The following is a 22,229-nucleotide window of genomic DNA, read 5'->3' as shown; positions in this document are numbered from 1 at the left end:
GGCATTGCAGTTTAGCCTCTGTCTCAAAACCAGGTAGGCAAGTTTGAGAAGCACATTTTCATTCTGAATGTCCTGATCCAAATAAAAAGAAATTAATAGTAAATTTTAAACAACACTAAAAATGGGGTCTACAATGATAGTGTTAACTCTAGACACCAAATATAGAAAACAAATTTTAAGAGCAAGCATTTGTTACAGTGATAATGTCTGGAAAGTATGCTAGATATTTCAAATAAATGCCATCATGCAAACTCTAAATACAAATCTCCTTATACAATAATAATTCCTGTTTTTATGTAACTTTAGTCTAAATATACATGCACATTTTCAAGTGTTTTCTAATTTTGAACATTTGTAAGGAACCTAATACGTTGATACTAAAGGATATGCAGGCAGGCTCATCACGATCCCTTATCCAAGGAGGCCAAATATTCATAATGAACACTGGACCTTTAACTTCTATTAGCCTTAAAATATCCAGTCAGAGTTGGGATTTTTGACAGTTGGAGTGCACTTTCTTTTTGGATTAAAATTGGCAGTACAAAGGTGATCTTCCCAAGGAGATTTTAGGGGTGCTCAATTCCTCAGGCTTTTAAGATCTGATGCCAAAAAACAAATGGCAGAGCACAGAGGGCGCTATATACCACAGCACACAATTTAAGAATCACTGGTACTGGGGCTACATTTACCTTTTGAAATTTAGCAATGCCACAGCTTTGAGGAGGTGCACTAGAAGCTATGAAATTTTAAACATAAAACAATCATAAAATCATAGAATCCTTCAGGTTGGAAAAGACCTCTAAGATCATCTGTTCTACCCTTTAACCTAGGACTGCCAAGTCCACCACTAAACCATAAATCATAACAGACTAAATATTACAGACTAAATTTGTGTATACACATCTGCAATATTCTCACAAATGGAAGCTGACATAATTTAATGTCTGAAGGTCTATGAAAAAAAGAGAATCAACAGCACATCTGAATCAAATTGCAATATTGATTTTTCTGAACACGGCCACACATCTATTCTCTTAGTATGACATCAGATAAAGACATGACACTTGCACTTAAAGTTTATATTTGATACTCTCCATACTGAAAACATTTTGCAGAAAACATTTTGAAAAAATACCATGTGGCCTTCAAAATGCTGATACTTTTTCCACTGATCCTTTTTTTTCTTCACTAAATACAAAGTGTTTGGATTAAAAAGATGACTTGGCAGTCCTTTCTTCAAGAGATTGTTGGTTATATACTTTTGTCTATTTTGGTCAAGGTAACCGTTCAGAAAGTGCAGATGCTCAAAGAGTGATTAATAGAAAATCTGGTATTCTGGTCACATTCTCAGTAAATGATATGGCACAACTGAGATCCCATGAATTCAGGCTTCATCTTGCATCTAGATTTTGAGAGACCTAACTTGAGCAAACCAGAAACTCATAAAATGGGGCAAGACAGCTCCGCTGAACCAGACTTTTCAGCTTAGAAGTCAAGTGGAAAAAACTCTATTAGGTCAACACATAGCAGCTGCGTTTGTAAAGTAGGACAACTGATAAAGCTGTAGGCAAAAGCAAAACTAAGAGAGCTGAGACTCTCAGAGACTCTCTCTCTTTTCAAAACTGAGAAAAAGTGTGGTATGTCTGTTAGCACAAACTGTGAACTAGGAAGACCTGGACTGATAGAATTACTAAGAATCAAATTTAGATGTGCTGAACTTGAGATGGAGAAATGGTGCCTTTTCTACATTACAATTTTCTCCTTCTGTTACGTTTCATATCTTTGACAGCATTCCTATTTTTATGTGGATATATGTGATTCTGGACTTTGATCACTCTAATTAAACTCAGACTTTGAATTTCAAGGATTTATGTGCTATTTTCAGGCACCACTGGTATTCATCAGAAACCATGCAGCAACCAAAGAACTTTTGCTCAAAACATAAATAACAAACCTATATTCAGTTCTACCTAAAGAGGCAACAGTTTGCCTTTCTCTCAAAGAGTGCTGTAGTAATCATCTGACCTCCAAAAACTAAACCTGGGCTGATTTTTTGAGATTAAATGCAGAACCTCCAGAAGCATAAGTGGCCATTTTGCAATATTTGGGAAAGCTCAGTTTGGCTGCTTTGGGACGTTTGGCTAGTTTGAGAAGTGGACTAGGAAGGTAGAGACTAAATGTCTTAACTCTTATGACAGTGCAGGGTTAGAGAAGGTTAGTCTGAGAGTAATGGAGAGGATAGAAGAGGCAAGATGAAAATGACCCCTTGGAGTTTAAGAGGGAAGCTGTACTCTTTTGAAGATGAGGAGAACAGGAAAATAAAATTCTGCTTTAGGGTTTTTGAGTGAAATGGAAGAAAATTTAACACTATAAAATCTGTATGTTTTTGGTTCCTGCTGTCTGATTCATAAGACATTTGCAGTATGATTCTCCCTCTTTTGGTGGAGAATACAAAGACTCTTTCAGAACTACAGAACAGAAACACTGTCAGACGCAGTGCTGGAAGCTGTCCAAAAAACCTGTGATAACACTCTGTAACAAAGACATGACTGAATCACTAAATATAACAAAGAGCAAGAGGAAACCTAGCATTCCTGGAAACAAATGGCCTTTTTTTTTTTTTTTTTTTTTTAGTATTTCTGTTATTCATTAACTTTCAGTACATTGATAGATAACTACCTTTGCAGTTCCTTTAAGACAAAAAATCTACTATAAGTAGTGTTATATTTCTAAACTATAGCAAGCAGAAAGCATCCAGCTGAGTATTGATTTTATTGGACGTCAGGACTAAGACCTGCTTTCAGATGGAAGTAAGGAATGTGAGCTTGGAGTCACATGCATGGGCTGTTTGACAGAATGACGCGATAGATACGTCCTTCAGTTGCTATGGTGATGGCTCATCTGCTTATATGTCCAAGAAATAGGGCTTTTCATTATTTTTTCTAAGAAGAAGTACTGCTAGCTCATAACACCAACGTGATTTGTTTTTGCACTACAGCATAGCTACTGCAAACACCATTGCTTGGTTTTAATTTGGGCATGAAATTAATATCCTAAAGCAAATATATGAACAAATAACTTTTTTTATCCTCTGCTATTTACTCCTGTAGTGCTTTTCACCACAGCAACTGTTTATCTCTTCAGTGAACCTGCAATAAATTGGATTTCTGGAATAACTGGCACAAGGTCCCAGTGTACTATGGTAACTTTAATAAATTTTATTTCAAAGTGGGATCTATTTTTTTTTCTAACTCAAATAATCCAGATATTAGAGCTGAACAGATTTTAGCAGGGTTTTCTATTTACAGTTTCTATTTATATAGTTCCCTGAATATTTAAGTGAATTCAGTTGTGGTCTATTCTATATCTATCTATTTTCTTCAAGTGCTCTGTGACAAGCCTCTATTAGTGGCAATGTTTACAAGAAGCTCATATGAAAAATGTACATTTGAAGTTCCTGAAAATAGCATTTTTTTTAGCGTACACAGGGAATATTTTCATTAGAAATGCTGCATTTATAATCCAGGACCAGCAATACCAACATGTGACTAATCAGATCAATTTCACGTTCAGAAACAACTGTTTGGTAGCACTTGATATATTAAATATTCTATTTGAAATGCAATACTATGTTTACTTAAGAAGTAGCAAAAGCAGTGGAAGAATTTTAAACAATAAAGCCAGAGGAAATTGTGTTCTCTCTGCATGTGTTCCAGAAATTAAAAAATATATATATTAAAAAATCCTCAGTTAAAATTCTTTGTAGATATGTCATACATACTGTAATTAAATTAGGAGTCATATCATTTTAATACTCCTCATACTGTTTCAGAAATCAAAATAAAACAAATAGCATGAACAACATGATATGGAAAGTGCTACAGAAATTACAGACATATCTGTGGGGCATTGGAGCCATGCTCTCATTCAACTCATTCAAAATCAGAATGCATGACCATGTAATTGTATAAAATTCAGTAAAGGACTCCATAAACTCCAAAAGGTAATTTTGTAGATTAGGATATCAATAATTGCATTATGACACTTATTTCTAGATGTCCCCTTGATAGGTATACCAGATAGAAAAACTAAGATATCTGAAAATACCTGCAAGCCAGCAAGCAGCCCCCCACTGGAGGTACCTGATGTAGGATAAGCCTGTTTGCTTTGTATTAATTATGATATTTGTTTTGAATGATTAGTCCCCCAACTATATTGCATTATAAAGCATGCTATAAATGGTCTTTGTTACAATAATGCATAGCTACATGCTTTAAATAGCAAAATTATTCCTTGATATCAGAAGATTTATTTTTTTTTAATGAAAAGTGAATGCATGAATTCTTGCAAAGGCCTGTGAACATGAATCTCCTAGTCTCATCTTAAATGCTGAGATACTTCCTCATGTGATTTCTACAGACAGTCCATTTTATTATAATGATGGTTCTGAGGTAGCAGAAGATACAACAGCTTCTTGAAAATAGTAATGGTAATGTCACACAGAATAAAGCAATCACTAGGATTTTTAAGAGCAACTAAGGATATTCTCCCAGAGCCATTCCCACAGCAATGCATCTGTGCAAATTCTATAATGTGGTAGGCTGTCCTAGGCGTTGGATAACTTCTTAGTCTTACTTCCTAGTTTATCAGTTATGTTTAAGATAAATTAGTCTGTTGATAAATTTGTGCTTTGCTTTCCTTTTCACCCCAGATTTCTAAGTGCTGGCATAAGGTTTATAATATAAGACTGCTAAGAGCATGCTCTTTCTGCAGAATCTAAATTAACCACAGGTGAATTAATCATCTACTGAATACTTAAAGCAACCATGTCCCACACTACAGTTCCTACCAACTCACTCATCTTCACATCACACTAACTTCACATCTAAATTTACGTGAGCAAATTTAGCTGCTTAAATGTCCCTTGCCATTTAAACTGTCTATCTCATGCAGAACAAGGACTCTGCCAATATAGACGTCTAGTCTGAGTTGAACCATCTTTTGTGTCATCACTGTCTAAATTTCACCTGGTAGTCTAGAAGCAAAGTTTACAATCTGACAGGCAGGCTCTCCTAAGCGAACAAAATATCAACACACTCACCTTGTTTGCTGATGTAGCAGATGTTGCTGATGCTTCAGGTACCTGAGGGTCATCTACAGTATTGCTTGCCAGTGCTCAGAGGATTCATGCCTGATTCCCAGTGGTGACATTTTGGTTTCTAATCTCACCTTGCTTCCTGCTTTAGCTGAGGTGAAGTCAGTCACTGCTGCCTCATCGCAGTGCCTCTGGGCTGCAGCAGGAGCAGGTGTGCTGCTTGGCCTGACATGTTTTGCCTGAAAGAAAATGCTGGACTTTAATTGAAAATTGCCTTCCTATTTGTCTTCCATAACAGACTGGTCTTATCCACTTTTTTTGTGATCCACATGCTTGTCAAGCAGCAGCCCTCCCCTCAGACCTCACAGAAAATTTCAGTAAATAAGCCACTGCCAAGCCTGTGGTTTGATCATGCTTACGCACTTCTCCATGGGCTGCTCTCCTTACTTACCACTTCTCTTCAGCAGATGCTCGTGAATGCACGCCACACTTTCCTGCTCCAGCACTCTGGAAAACAACCTTAGCCTTCATTTTTAACATGTCCTGATATTTTTCTGTTTTGTGCAAACAGCGGCTCTACCGGAAACCGCCTGGGAACATTTCTGCAACCATCTTAGTCAAGGTAAAAGGTAACAGCTCAGAAAAATGGCAGAGCCATCTGAAGTGCAAATGTATGGGACAATAGTGGAACCAGGCATCTGGACAGAGGGCACTGAATTCCTCTTAAAAGACAGAGAGTGTTGAATTAGTGTTAAAAGATAGTCATCTGGCAGGGGGCTATCAAGGTAGGTCTGGGCCCAAGCCCCTGAGGTCAGCCATTTTGTTGGCCATAGTGACAGAGGCTCCTGGCTGCAGAGGCTGAGCTGTTTATCCCTTCCAGGAACTCCGGTTAGGTAAAGCCGGCCCTCCTGAATACCCTCAAACTTTCAGGACTTTCTGAGGGCCTGAAGTAGCTTGTACACTCGCCATGTGTGGCTGGCATGGGTTGTGGTTGGAGCTCGTGCCATGTAGCTGAGGCACCAGTTGTCATCCAGAAACGTGGTGAGAGACTTCCAGGGGTGGAGGTCTGCACCCAGAGCTTGCTCAGAGCACACAGGGTTAAAACACCCAGGTCAGTCATCCCCTGGGGGGTTGCAAAAGTGAAAACAGCCTTCATAATGCTAAATACGTTTACTGGTTCCTGTGTTCTGCTCTATACATACTTATATTGTCATAGCGTGCATGTGCTGGAGTAGGTAACTATATTTATCTAGTGGTTCACTCCACAAAAGTAAAGAGACCTTAATATAGTGGTGGGAAAGCTTAGTTAGATAAAGACCAAAATTTCATTCTCTGCTGGGTGCAAAGAGCTATGAATACCTACAAAATGGCTGCATTTAGACTTCGAGTCCGTTTCATCATTCTCTTGCCTCAATGTTGTGTTGAAGTAAAAGCAGGGGATGGTTCAAGATAGGATGCTTGAAAAGCAGTCCTTCATACTGTATTGTATTACAGTCCTTCCTCAGGTTTTTTTGTGTGCTTCACCTTATGAATGAAATAAATAAGCTTCCATGAGTTCTTACCAAATTCTGGTTTCCTTGAGGGGGATGAAGCCCATGAAACATTATAGTCATGTGCATTTCAGTTCCTGAAGCAAATTTGCACAGTGTAGGCAAACTGACAATGGCAACATGTTCAGTGGTCTTTGAGACCTTCTGTGAGAAGGTATACTGATTTTGGTTTTGTTTTTAATTCTTTCTTTAGTTCTAACATGCTTCTATATTTTTAAAGCCACTTATTTTACGTGTGTATGGAAATGTATATTTTTTAGGTTTGCAAAAGTTTAGCTAGCAAGCTAACAATTGTTATGCATATTTTAAATTATTTTCCTGGGCTGCTTTGGTTTTAATTTCAAATCTATAATTTGGAGACAATGTAAAGGCAGTGATAATACAATCCAAATTAAAACTGATAGTTTTAAAACATACTGAAGCTTTCAGAGATGGTTCCTAATCCTGGGACTCTTATGTAAGGAGAGTACAGATAAACTTTGTCAGAGTTATAGACTGTTGTAAAATCCTGAATAATATTACAAAAGCAAATTGACAAGATTCTCTTGTTGTACTGGCAAACAGGCCTTCTCTACTAGTTGCTACCCAGGGCTGTCCCCATGAGTCTTCTTGAAGCATGCTCATGCTTCCAATAGTAGTAAATACTTCCTGAAAGGAAATTTCACCACCTCTGTCTAGCAGCTGCTCTGTATTTTGTACTAAAGGCTGTACAGAGCTGTATAGAAGGGGTGTTTCCTCACTATTTTGCCCATCCAGATTTGCACATGCCTAGTCATGTGCTGGAAGTGATGTATGAGCTGAACTTAAGTCTTTTCTCCAGGCCTTCCAATTGGCATGTGCTCATGATGACCTGTATGCCTTTTAGGATCTATAGGATCCATGATCAAAACCTGTCAATTCTGTTGTACAATCCTATCAATTTTAATATTACAGATATCCCAGGTGAAAAAACAAACAAACAAAAAACAGGATTTGAAATTATCTAAGGGTTAAAAAAAAAAAAAAAAAAAGTTGTTGGGATAACATCCTGGGTTTGTTTTTTTATGAGAAGATAAATATATTTCTATAACTAATATAGCTGATTTAGGTGAATATTTTAGTAATAATGTTAGTTTTATTGTGTTACTATTTTATTTTAAATGCATTTTATTATTCAAATTTCACTTAGTACTGGATAGCAATAAAATTCTCAGTAAAGTTGGTAAACATAGCATGCAGTTCATTCCTCAAACTGCTTTATCCTCCCTAGGATTATTTGCAAATGCTAGGTGAAAGGAATGACCAAGTGGATGTGTTAAAAGATAGAGGGATAGATTCATCCACCTGACTGTTCACAAGCTATTTTACATTCAGATAATAAAGCAACAGTGTAGTTTAGTGAAGCTCATCATTGTGTTGAGTATGGGGGAAGTAGATGGAGGGTGCTTTTTCCTGGTTTTCAAATATTTATCTCAGTATATGTCTTCTAATTTCAGTAGGATTGTGATACGTTTGTTTGTTTTAACAAACAAACCATTACAGAAGAATATCACTCAAGAAAATGTAAATGTCTAGTCGTAAGGGTTTTAAGGAAAGATTGAATATATGAGCATAATTGCATCTTAAAGACCTAAAAATGGAAGTCAAATAAAACTACTCTGAAGTCATATGTGTTTTTAATGACGTTCTCAGGCTTCTGTATGCTGTTTCATGGTTTGTGAAGAATTAGGCTAGCAATCACGACTTTCCATGACCCAGGAGACAAGTTGCAGTCTATTACTTTGAACTCTGATTAAGTCTCATTGTTTTTTCCAGAAAGAAATTAAATTCATGGAGTGGGTTTGATTAGGGAGAATTTATCCTACAACATTTTAATGTAAAAGCATATTGTATTTGATGACTGGTAAGAGGAACAATTTGTGCTGGTTGTGCCATTTGCTACTGAAGTATAGCCATCCTGGGACTGTAATGCAGCAGTAATGCATATCAACATTAAACAAATTTGAAAGTACATGAAAGAAAAGATATACTGGGTTAGCCCTAAAACAGACGAGGAACTTTTGATCAGGGAAAATCTATTTTCTCAGTCTTGAATTAGCACATAACTTACCTATTCCTTCATGATGTATCCTTTAAGAAGGAAGGCAAATGGTGGTGTTCTGATGATACATTCCATCTGAATGAGACCACACAAAGCCCTCTACTCTTCCAAAATAAAATTAGCCTAGTATTGACTATTGTGACTGGAAGAAAATCATTTAGTAACTCTTGACAAGTTTTCATTGCTTTCATTTGCTTCTTCTGCAAGATCTGCTGACATGAGAGGTAGTATATTTAAAGAAAAGTAATGGTGCTGTTTGGTATAATTTACTTGCATTATATTTCAGTTTATCTCTAATGTTAAAGTACTTCCTTTTTAAAGCAGAAAAACAGAAAATTCTAAATTTCCACCTCTGAAGTTAGATTCACTCTACATTGGTGTAAGCCTTGAAAATAAGAAAAATTTTACAGAATCTACTGTCATGACTCAGTTGAAATCTATTAATACCTTGATCCCTGGTATTAGCAGTTTAAATTTGCATTCTCTGTTACCTAGGAAAGAAAATGATTAGGACTACCAGTAAAATGAAACAGGGATGGCTTTTACTAGGGAGGTAGTGTACTCCATGCTCACCAGAAATAATCAGAAAAAATAAAGACCATAAAAATCCTTCTGAGTAATCTTCGTTGCCCTAAGTGTAGATGGTGCTTCTGCTAGCACCCAGCCCAGCACAACAAGGTGCCAGAACAGGCAGTATTATACCCTGGAGCAGGAGTCTGCTGGGTCTGCAGAGTAGCCACAGCTGTGGTTACTCAAGCTGGCAGGGACGAGCGTGTAGAAAATCAGGCTGAGAGAGAAGTGAAACCCACTGCAGGGTGATTTTCAAGGTAGCAGCCATTCTCTTCTGTTTTTCTACATAGAGCAGCATGTTGTCTTTGGGGTAACAATGAGTAACATTACTGGTTTAGTTTGTAAGTACTGTTCTCTCCCACATCCATAGAGCACACATGTACATACACACATGCAAAATCCAATGCAAAATTTTCCATTAAGATTTCCACCAGCTAGAAAACATTAGTGCTGCCCATGAAATGAAAATTAGGATAATATGGGAAATGCAAGTCAAATACTTCAGTGTAGTCCAGTTTATTGTTTGGTGTTGACAAAACAAATATAATTCATATGCTTTTCAAATGCCTTCATCGTTCCCTGTGGCTGTTACTTACTCTTTACTGAAAGCAAACTTTTATAGCTGCCTTCAATTATATATACCCAGTTGTATCCAAACATACTTGGAATGTATTATCAGGGTTCTCTTTGAACATTTTATTCTGTCAAAGTAGAAGGAAGAATTGAAATCAAGACTGTCACAGACATATGCTAAATTGTATTTTTCATTGTCATGGAACTTTGTCCAAAGGTTGTGTATGAGGTGAGTATGAACAACAACAACAACAACAAATAGAAGAGAAGAGAATAGTTCAGTTGGAAGAGACCTATAAAGATCATTGAGTCCAACTGCCTGATCTCTTCAGATCTAAGCAGAAGTTAAAGCATATTCATGAGGGTGTTGTCCAAATGTCTTTTGAACACTGACAGGTGTGGGGCATCAACTACCTCTCTAGGAAGCCTGTCCCAGTATCTGACCACCTTCACAGAAGAGAAATGTTTCCTAGTGTCCAGTGTGAACCTCCCCTTGCCTAGCTTTGTGCCGTTCCTGCACATCCTGTCATCAGTTCCTAGGGAGCAGAGGCTGGCACCTCCCTCTCCTCTTCCCCTCCTCAGGAAGTTGCAGAGAGCAATGAGTTGCCTCTCAGCCTTCCTTTCTCCAGACTGGACAACCCAAATGTCCTCAGCCTCTCCTCACAGGACATGCCTTCCAGCCCTTTTTCCAGCTTTGTTGCCCTTTTTATATTGTGGAGCGCAGAACTGCACACAGTATTCAAGGTGAGGCTGCACCAATGTGAAATGTAGTTGGATAATCACACCTTTTGACTGGCTGGCTAGGCTGAGTTTAATGCACTCCAAAATGCAGTTTGCCCTCTTGGCTGCCAGGTGAGGCTGAAATACAACTCTTTCAAGTGGCTACAGATGCTGCTCTGAATCCCCTTATCTTCCCATGCTATCATCATTCTGCCCTTAACTATGCTTACATGATCAGTTTGTAGTAACTAATATTTATCTTCAGATGTGACCCAATGACACTCTAATTTAGAGTTATTTATGAGAACGCTCAATAGTCTCTTGGCTTGCCTTCATAAACATACATACCCATCTGTGAAAAACAGTGACAGTTGGTTTCTTTGATGAGTGTGTTGCTGTTTATATGCAAGCTAGGCCCTAAGTAAGAAAAGTGTGATAAATTACTCTCATTATTTGAAAGTTATTCTGGAGATTTGATCATATTTTATTTCAAGTTTCAATGCAAGTGTGACTCAACTGTTACTTTGACAACCAGTTGATTTTTTTTTTTATTTTGAATTCTGCTAGTTGATGAGAAATAATTCATTTGATAGTATTAGCTGTATTATGAAAACATTTCTTTGACATTAAGAAAACATTCTGAGAAGGAAAATTAGGGAAAAAAAAAAAGAATTGCTGCTTTTCTGTATTACTAAGGAAACTTCCTAATTAGCTAATTCCTTTAGGATGCTGTACTAATTACTCTGAAAACACTTAATTTGTAACGGCAGTGAAATTATTGTGTGAGATAGATTCTGTCTTTTGATTACTGTTTTCCCAGACAACAGTTTTCTAACAATATGTGAATCGAATGCAAGATCTGTCCTGAAGACATAAAACAGAAACAATAAAAGAAAAAAAATAGGAGAACCCTATTTAGTACCAGACTCAGTGCCTTGCCCTTAGCTTCCCCACTAAGAGCAGATACCTGTGTCATATACCTCTAAATCCATTTGGGATTACAAAATACCTCCTCTGTATCTTCATTGTTCCCTTGGCTTCCCATGACAAAAGATGTCCCAATAACATAGGATGTTTCACTACGGGCTATTACTGTTGTGTTTCAGATGCTTTCTCCTGCAGAATGAGGTAGTGACTATTCCACTACTTCCATCAGACATGCTGTTAAATATGAAAACAAAAGAGGGTTATAAACAAATTTACACAAACAGAAGCAGCACCCATTGTGGTCTTTTCCTTCAGGTTTGGAGGTTTCAGTGGCTTTAAGGGTTGCAACAAAACTTTATAACCTCTTCTTCATCCCAACAGAGAGGAGCGTAGAAACAACCCGGAGGTGCTTTGGAAGGATGGGCACAATAACAAGAAAAAGGGTAGATAGTAGGAAGATTTATGTATAATGACTTGAATCATAGTGTCAGTGAGGCTTTTCTACAATACTTAGTTGATCTGGACTTGGAGTTAGTGTGGTTGCAACTGGACTAAGAATGACTGTGGCAGTTTTTATTAGACCATTAAAACATTAATTAGACTAGCAATAAAATCTCAGTTTCATATATAAAATGGGCTCCCTTTTTCTCATAAAAAGCTTTTGATGGTAACATAAGGGATGCTTCCTTACTAACTTAACTATTCCTTTTTTTTTCTGAGCTTTTCCTGAAACAAGGTCTAATTTCTTTCCTTAAAAACTTAGGTAACAGATACTTATCTTCTGTCAAATGATTCAATATTCAGTGGAATATTTAGTGAATTTTATTTCTCTTCCTGTCACAGATCACATGAGACTTCAAATGCTCCCCTTCTTCTAGTGACTATTTATTTTCTCAGTACAATAGCTTGGTTCCTGATGTGGAGTTAAAAATGGGGGCAATAATGGGATCCATGAGGATTTCAAAGAAATAAAATTATTTTGAAGATTGTACACGAAGGCTTATATTTAGTGAAGAGAGCCTAGTGGGGTTTTATTCATTTTATAAATTAAAATGCATGTATAAATTATTGATTCCTGAGGGTGTCTATTACTGAAACTGTCGTATTTAGTTTGTCTACAAGAGGGTCTTCAATTGATATCAAACTCCTTGTAAAAGCACAAGTGGACATAATGGATCCTTATGGGGCAGGGACATTCTGGAGTCAAGAATTATGGCATACGTTCGCTGGTACAGACAGATGGTATAGGGACGGCTATATGGACATCTAAGCTGTTAGTGCATTCAGAACTGAGGAATGAATGCCCAAGGTCTGAGATAGAAAAGGAGGACAGGCTAATTTTTGAAGGCAGTGAATTGCCAGGAGCTGTCCTGGAATATTGCATTAACATCAAAATTGGCTGCAAAAGATGATCTGTGTGAACATAAATATGAAGGAAACTGTTCATATCCTGTAATATCTCTATCTGTCAGGCTAGGCAAAATTTATGATGAGAGAGACATTGCATGTTATTAAACTACTGGGAAAGTCTAGAAGATAGTGGAAAAAATATTGGCATACTAGCCTTTCATCCAGTCTGAAACAGAATTTTGGGCTTCTAAGGGCATTAGAGTTGGTTTAATGTACCTGTAGCTGCTACGTTTCTGTATGTTGGATGTGAACATCTACTTGCATACAGTATCTGTGGGACGTGTCTTTTTACTTGAAGGTGGTAAGGCACGCATGTGTTATCCATAGATCTACATAAAATTTTTATTTAACTTTTTCAAAGTAATGACAGAGGGCTTAACGGAGTTTTTTCCATTTTCACACTTTCCACTGTGAATTTTTAAGCCTCCAATACTGTCTTATTAAAAAGTGATCAAAAGTATCTTTTCTCTTAGTGGAAGTTAATTATGATACTTTGATTTTCTTCTGCCCCACGTTTTTTCTGTTGTTATTAAGCCTACTCAGGTTTAGTAATTTGCTATTTGAGTGGCTGTCCTGTCCTACTCTACCCTATCCTACTTTCCTAGGATCTGACCATACCATGTTTTTAAAACAGAATTTTTATTGTATTAATAGTTACTGGTTAGTAGCAAACATTATGAGCAGGCATTTTGTCAAAGTGCACTATGTTCGATTAGTTTTGTTGTTCATAGATCATGCATATTAAATCAGATCAAAGGTCCATCTACCTCAGTATCTTTACTGAGGAAGAGTATGTGGACTGAGGAAGAACAGGGCAATACCACAGTGATGCTTCCTCCAGATAGCATTCCAGTAGTCCTTGCTTTAGGGATTTCCTGGTGCTGACATTGTATTTTGGTGCTTGATAACTCTATTGAGTCTTCTTCCTGCAAATCAGTGCAATTGTTTTTTTGTATGTCTGCTTAGGGATCATATAGGTAGTGCTTTGTGCAAAACATTCCACAGCCTAAGTTGTGAGCAAAACCAGTTTGGTTTGAACCATAAACTCGATAATCTCATTGTATCACCCAGACTTCAGTATACATTATGAAAACTGAATATTTGTACATACTGAGTGAGTGAAGAGTATGTATTTGAGTAAAACCTTTTTTAGAATCTGGAAGCAGACATGCAAAGTAAAATTCGTGTTGCTATTAAATGAAACTGTTGTGCATATATATACAGTGTAAGCAAAGAATACTTGCAGGTAGACCTCCTGTGTCTGTACTGAACATGTCTCTTGTATTGGTGCAATTTTCTAGGTATCTGCTAAATAGATACTATTAATAGAATTAACAGTGAAGCAGAATAAAAGACTGCTGACTTTATATATTTACTTAGAAAATGACAAATAATGAGGAGAGTTCCGCTGGATGAGGAGGTTAATTTTACAGATATTTAGTAGGCAAATTCATATTCTTCCACAACCTGTGCAGCCAACAATAATGGGTTCCTTAGAAATGAAACAAATGCTGCTTGTGTAATACTGTAAAATAGCTATTCTCCATATTAATGAAATCTAATATGCCAAAATCCCCAGCTGACACAAATCAGAGAAGCTGTGCTGGTTTATGTGAGCTGAAAATGAGACCTGTTCATCGTCCCATGCCACTGTTTGGTAGTATCTTCTGGAATACCTGGTTTATATATCCATTAATAACATGCTTCTCAAAATATGTATATTTTGGTCAGTGTTTGGTAATAGGGATTGTTTGGTGACTAGTATGTTAGTGATTTTGGAAAATATATTTGGTGATCACCATTATTAATATGTGTATTTCTTTGCTGAATTTATTTTTCTTTTTATTAAAAAATAATAATAATCTAAAGGCTGTTGACTTGTACTCTGAGTCTTTTCCACCTTACTCTTCACTGTAATGTGTTAGACATATCTGAGGTAGGAATAACATTTTTAATGAGTAAATTCATAAAACTACGTAATGGAATTCTTACAGGCAAAAATTGGAGGTTCAGTTTATGGGTTATGAGCTAGGCCACTACTTGATTTTCATTTTATTTTTTCAAGAAATTTGGCTTTTGCACTTGCAATTTCCCAAGCCTCAATGACAAGACGACAGACATTTGTAGTTCTTAATCATTTGTAAACCGTATTAATGATACTTAGAAAGTGCAGTCATTGGAAAAGAATTGAAGAATAACAGTCCATCTGTATTACTCCAGTTTGTGAACAAGATGTTTATCTGAGTTTCTATTTTAAATTTGATTACCACATATACTTGTGTGCTTGTGTATTATATTTTAAGGAGTTTTTTAATGATTGTTTTTTAAAGTGCAGTTTAAGGTAAGTAACAGTTCCCTTCAACATGTCAAAATTTATCAGATTTAATATTGTATTGTTTCGAAAGTGGTCCAAAAGAAGAAAAAGGTGTGATATTAACTGATTATAGAATGGTGTGTTATACAGTGCAGTAGAGATTGATTACGATAGTATGTTTATTATGGATGATTCAAAGACTTAATTAGCTTCTAAAATATATAAGAAGAAAAAGAAAAATAGTAAAATCATTGCTGTATCTTATGCCTATTAAAATTACATGTATTTGGTTCATATCTATGTGCTTCCATTAGCTCAGTGGAAGAAGAAAATGTGCAAAGCACTCATGTGAGCTATCCCAAATGAAATAACATTGTTGCACACACTCACAGTTTAACTACAATAAATACCCTGTTAAATAATATTAATATATTCATTAATATTCTCTCTGCTGATGAAAATGAAATAATGCTTCCTTGTCTATAGGAAGTTTGCAATGAAGATGACGACCAATAAAACCATCTGTCTGTAAGGGTTCAGTTTGTGGTGATATAAGATGACATACGGACTGCCAACTTAGTCAAGGTTGTGATTTAAGAAAAATTCTTGTAGGATAAGCCAAGGTCAATCAGGCTGTAAGTCTTCAGTGTCTTGCATACAGGGGGCTCAAAGATCCTTCACAGAGGTCCTTTGGCTTCACTGGTGCTCAGAACAGGGGTGGATAGGAAGCAGTGAAACGATGGGTCCCTGTGTGCATGGCAGACTGCCAGGACTTGTGGTTTAGGTTTAAATCCCTCCAGGGCTTATGGCTGCAATGGGACAACTACGCTCTCTACCAGACAGAGCTCTAAACATTGCACGTGTGCTATGCTAGCCTTACATACAGGGGAAAATTTTGTGACTTGGAATGTAAAAAAACACGTCATGGCTCATTCACTTGCACAGAAGCAACTAAATTTGGATAAATTTCTAGCTCCGTCTCGTGATAGTGGAAGGAAAACACAATTATCTTCATCAGTCATTTTTATGTTGATCTTAGGGTCTGATCTGGTGAGGGGCTGACTTACACTGCCTTGTACGACAATGACCTGGCAAGGCTGCTCACCATCTTACATGAATCACATTGACCCCTTTGAGGGAATAGAAGCCGACTGAAAGAAATTATTGCTACATCAGTATTCCTTCTCTTTTGCAGTGAGTAATTTTGCATACGCTGACTGAACCGTATTTCAGAATGGCAGTAAATGAAGAATTAATCTGAAGATGGCATCAGGTATTTCCTTTTTTTTCATTCAGTTTTATTAATTTAAACTACTTTCTAAAGACTAACCCGCTTCCCTCACCCAAAGAAGAACAAGAGATTAATTTCTTAAAATTATTGCTATATTTAGCAGCGCATAACATCACTAACATGCACATTTCTGTGATTTAGATTAAATACAAATATTTCAAAATGTCAGATCTGAAAAAAATCTCTCCATTTTTATTACAGGTCTATTCAATAAAATATATACCTTTGGTATAATAGGTTTTATTGCATATAGCAAACCATTTTCATTATCATCAAAAATATACTTTAGCACTTGTGAATTACAGGGGACTTTAATTCCTCAGATAACCCACAATGTTGGATACAGTATATGAATTGGCTCATACATATGTAGACATGATAAGCATGTACATTTTTCTGTTGCCAATGGCAAGTGGAAAATCTTTGAGAATTCTAAATTTACTGATGATTAAGCTACTTTAACTATCTGTATGCTACTTTATTAGATGCGTCATAAGACATTATTTTCATTGAAAATATGCTTTAAATAAGGCAAGTTTTGTAAGAATTTAGTGTTTTTTCTTACATGAAGAATGTCTTTTCTTATAAGGTGGTCATGCCTCCCTTCCTATTCTGAAATCAGTTCACACAAAGCGATAAAATTACAGAGCTAAGCATCCTCTGAGGATGAAATCACAGTGAAGAAAGCTGTGATATAATTTATGCTGTTAATCAAGTTGTATCATACCACATCATATGATGATACCACGATAGAAGAGAGCTGGTTATTTACACAGTGGTTCTGACTGGCAAATGTAAACAAAGATGTGTCAAACACCTGGGCAATGCACTGACTGGCGAGTTCAGCTCCAGGTTTTTATGATGTTGTTTGCTAGTTCCATTGTCAACTTGACACGACCGTGTGAGAACATGAGGCACCTATTTTTAAGGTAAGAAGCTGGTCATTGACAAAGTGTCAGTGGGGTTTTCAAGTAAATACGAAAGTGTTCCTTTCTAGTTCATTATTAAGTCACAGGGATGCAAATCTATGATCAAAGAAAGAAGAGATACTGTGAGATCTGTAGAGTGTTTAAGGAATTAAATAATAGAATGACTGTTGGTTTCTAAGCCATATAAGATCAGGAAAATCTCCAGTACAGCAAGTAATAATTCCAATGAATTACTTAGTCCACTTTTAAATATAGATTAACAGACGTATGACAGGCTATACAGAAACTCTAAGTCCAGTTGAAGTGATTGGAATTGGCATGGAAAAGCTCAAGCATAATTGAACATCAGTGCAGGTATGAACACGAGCACTAAAAGGTAGGACAGTTGACTGTTGGAGCGTTTATCCAGAGCTAAATGCTCCTTCTCTTTAAAGTCAGTTCGAAGGTGAATCCTATTGTTGTCAATTGCTTTCCTCCCCCAGAGGACTTTGTTATAAACAGAGATTCATTGTTGCAAGAGTCAGCCTGTCTAGCTGTGCTTCCTCCTTTCACAGTGTGCTTCCCCTCACTGAAAAGGCCCCTGCTGTCTGTGGAAAGTCCACGTAGCAGGTCCTGTCCTGGGAGTCATGTGTTCCTCCTTGTTCCAGTGCCATGAGTATCATCTTCTATTATTGAAATGTGTCCAATTGTTCTAGGTTATTAGACTATTTTCATGATTGTGGTAAACACCTAATGATTATTTTGAAAAGCGTATCTATGGCAGATAACATAATAATGTACATGTCTCAGGCTATGCTCACGAGATTGAGTTGAGAAATATGTCACATGCTTGTTCTGTAAATATTTGTCATTTCCCAGTGTTTAATGAGATTAAGATTCCACTAACCAGACAAACTGTCATCCTCACCCACAGTCCCTCTTAAAAACATTGATCTTCTTGCAGAGATTCAGATATTCCGTACTGTACATAAGTGAGAAACAATGGCCCTTCCTTGCTTATGTTTCTAGGAGGTGTGTCCCCAGAATCCCTTCTGGGGAACTTCCCAGTTTTGTGAATTTCTGTCTCTTCAGAAAGAATGGTATTTTGTATTTCCCTCTCCACTCCTCCTACACCTTTTTTCTTCCCCAAATGGCTTAAGCTGACAAATCATGTCTCTTTTCTTTCCTTCCTGTTTAGCCTCCTGCCTCTGTAGCTTTGAAGACAGTGAGTCAGTCATATTTCTCCACCTAAAAACTGTTTTAAAATTGAGAAGTCAATTGGGAATGCCATTCCAAGGAGGGCTGATGAGGTTTAGCCTCCACAAAATGTATAATCATGTCCATTTTAGGAGCAAAGCAATATAGGTAGAGGTACTTATAAAAAATCCTGATGACTTTTCAACTAGCTTGATTTCTTACTGCACATTTCCTAATACGCTTCCTAATGGCCTGATTTCATCTTTCAAAATAAGTTCTCAGTGGTTTTAGAATCAGGACCATAGCTTGGCCAGAAGAAGCAAGCAGAGAGCAGTGGGAATAGTTTTGTGGTTTCTTTTATAGAGCCAGGCAATGTGGATATTTCTGTTTCAATCTGTCTAGTTCTTTGTCTCCATTTACGAAGAGAAAGAAGTATCCATGCATAATTTGTAATGCCATTAAGGATGTCACTGTGTTATATGAAAGATACAGCAATGTAGAATCGGGTCTGCATGTCACGGCTCTGTAACTTGGGTTCCCAGATACCATGCAAAGGATTCAATAAAAGTGTCTTCAGTGTAGAATAGATACTTCACTATGATGTTTAACAGTAGTTCCACTAAAACAGATACTTTATTTGGATGCTCTGGAGGGACAATAACAGGGTTCCAGTTTTCACACAGAGTCCACCTTCACTTGATTGTTGTTTGTAAGCAGCGGAGAAGGTTTACTTTTCACCCTGTCTGCTGCATCATTAGAACTGTCCTGGAAAAAAAACTTTTGCTGTACAAAAACTGACAATAATTCTCTTGTATTCTCTTCTGAAGTTCTGATTCAGGAGTCCGTATATGATAGCGTTAAGGCAGCTGTTGAAGTATGCCATGTAATAGCTCGACACGAACAACCACTCTGGAATCCTAGGGATTACAGTTTCTGGGCTGACCGCCACAGCAAGGCCTATAAAGTTCAAGGGAGCCCAGCAGACTGCAAACAGTACAAATACCACAAACATGGTTAGAAAGTTTCTGAAGTCGTGTGGTTTCAGTCTGGGGTTGTTGTCTGGTTTAACCCTTCGTCTCACCTGAATAACAAGGATCCATATTCTCAAGTAACAGAAAGTAACTATGGCCATGGGAAGCAGGAAGTGGAAAAACACGACTGCTATTGTATATGCAGAGCTCACTGACTGTGCAAACGTGCATGAGTAAATCCTAGGGTCATACTGGAGAGACCCCACAAACAGGTTGGGCACGATAGCAACAACTGTTAGGATCCAGATAAGAACAACGTAGCACAAAGAATTCTTGTCACTGTACAGCTTGTCATATCTGAGGCTGTGGCAGATATAGCAGTATCGATTGATAGCAATGCCAGTAATATTGAAAATTGATCCAATGACACTTAGACCCATCAAGAAGCCACTAATCTGGCAGTGAAGGTATCCCAGGTTCCATCCATTGTGAAACACAGATGTGAGGACCAGTGGATATGGATAGATTGCTACGACCAAGTCTGCAATTGCCAGGCTTACCACAAATATATTTCCTGCAAAATAAATATAAAAAGAGAAGTGTTAGCTTCTCATTTGCTCTCTTCCATCACTTCTGCTCTCAAAACATTAACAACCACCCTTAGTGGAACACTTTAATTAATTTCTAGTTTCCAGGTTGAAGTTAATTTTTGCATATCAGAAATGACACTCATTTTTAATCTAAAGAAGATGCTGAATTTAAACATGCACCATCTAAAAGAGAACTGTCTATGGGTTTAATTACCATGACCTACTATTTTTATCATCTAATTTATTTGGATTCTCCTAATCACAGAGACCCAGAATTCAGATCATATTAAAATATTCATAACTTTAAGACTTGGTTTGGCTTTAAATAGATAGTCTCTCTTGAAAAATCAGCATAAATAAAATGATTGCTAATACATTTCAAGACTCACATTTACCTTCCATATTTAACTTAATTCCTTTTCCTTACATTATCTCTTAGTTTTTCCAGTTCTGAAGTATTGTATTTCAAACTTCCACTAAAGTGACATCTTCTTTTTGTATCTGCTGGATAGCACTTAACTAAACCATTGCAATTCATACTTTGGGAAGTAGCGTCATAGGAATTTAAAGTAAGAATTTCTAAGTGTCTTGCTGGACACAAACTAAGTTGTCTTTCCTAAATTGAGAGACATACTCTTCAGTAAAACAACTTATGCCAGGCAATGACCAACACAGTTCCCACAGACTGCCACATTCTTCTTTGTCTCCTAACTGAAAAATTAAGCAATCATCCATTCTCTTAGTTCATTTGTGAATTAAAGCAAAGGGAAATTATTTTAGGTTTTCGTATTTTTTTAGACGCCTCTCTGTTCTTCAAAGACAACAGAACCCATCATAATTACATTCAGTCTGAATAGATTTTTTGAGCATAGATAATATATATATATTTAAAAAAAAATACTTTAACAATAATCCACCTGAATACCTCCCAACCATTCTAGTTTCTAAGGAGAAAGTCACAAGATACACTGATACAGCTTTTCTTCATTTTTTTAAAAAATAACTACTACATGTATATGTCTATTTATTTGATTCCATATCAACAGAAAGCTATAAATGTGTAAATATATATATATAGGTATAGGTATACAAATGTATATATGTGTGTATATAAGTATGCTTGTGTTTGGAATCGTATTTTGGAGCTCTGAGATTATTCACTAAAGATGAAATATAAGCTCCTATTGCAACCTCTAAGAAAATATATTGCTAGCTTTAGATGACACAGAATTTCATTAATAATCCAAATTAGCTTTGGTGAACTGTGTTATACATTTATCTTAAGCAGACACAATACAAATAAATTAGAATAGACTTTTAAAAAAGGCAAAAATACTTATGAACTAATAGTGCATTTTAGCTGCTATAATTCTCAAAAATAGTTTTTTGCATTTTATCTGGAAATTTAATTTTTTAAATATATATTCTCTCACTATACTTATACTGTACATGGTCAGGGAGGAATATTAAATCTGCAAACACCTTCAGACAAAAATATAGCAATTATTTGTCTCAGGATGATAGTTGTCCCCTCCCCTCCCCCCCCCCCCCTTTTTTTTTTTTTAAAGTTTTGATACAAGCATGAAATACCATGTATGACATTTATACTTGTGGCAGTTGGGATAAATGGCCTCAGCTAAAAGACTGCTACACTAGTTTTCATAGATTTTGTATCTGGATTTATAAATCTCTCTCTATGGTGTCTGTAGTTGTTTCTTCTTTTTTCCTGCAAATTCACTGCCAGACTGAAATATGCTTATCCTAAAGGCTTTGGCAGAATTCCAGATCATTTCAGCACAAACATCAGAGCTCCTTTAAGCAGAAGAGGACAAGGAAAAAAAACGTTGCTTTCAGAATTTACCCTTGACATACTGGCAAGTGATACAAGGATGAATCAAGAGACTAGATGAAACTCAAGAGCTCTGTGTTTAGCTTGTGAACTGAGAAGTGAAAAGTGAATGAAAAGTTGCTGTTGGTGAGTTTCCTAAAATCCCTCTCCTCTGCCTCAAATGCTGCAGATTTCAAGAAATGAC

The 22,229-nt window shown here is 36.7% G+C and overlaps 1 protein-coding gene across 1 annotated transcript in view; it reads right to left on the bottom strand.

Annotated features, from left to right (window-relative positions):
* Positions 1-19,310: 19,310 nt before the first annotated feature.
* The window catches only part of MTNR1A (melatonin receptor 1A), a 45,615-nt gene continuing 42,696 nt past the window's right edge, over positions 19,311-22,229 (bottom strand). Inside the window, 2 exon segments of the mRNA XM_035557900.2 lie at positions 19,311-19,409; positions 19,411-20,180. Of these exon segments, the coding sequence (XP_035413793.1) occupies positions 19,311-19,409; positions 19,411-20,180 (869 nt within the window).

Source organism: Cygnus atratus, chromosome 4 (genome assembly GCF_013377495.2).
Source record: "Cygnus atratus isolate AKBS03 ecotype Queensland, Australia chromosome 4, CAtr_DNAZoo_HiC_assembly, whole genome shotgun sequence".
NCBI classification, from domain to species: Eukaryota; Metazoa; Chordata; class Aves; order Anseriformes; family Anatidae; genus Cygnus; species Cygnus atratus.
This window is presented reverse-complemented; position numbering and strand designations above follow the sequence as displayed.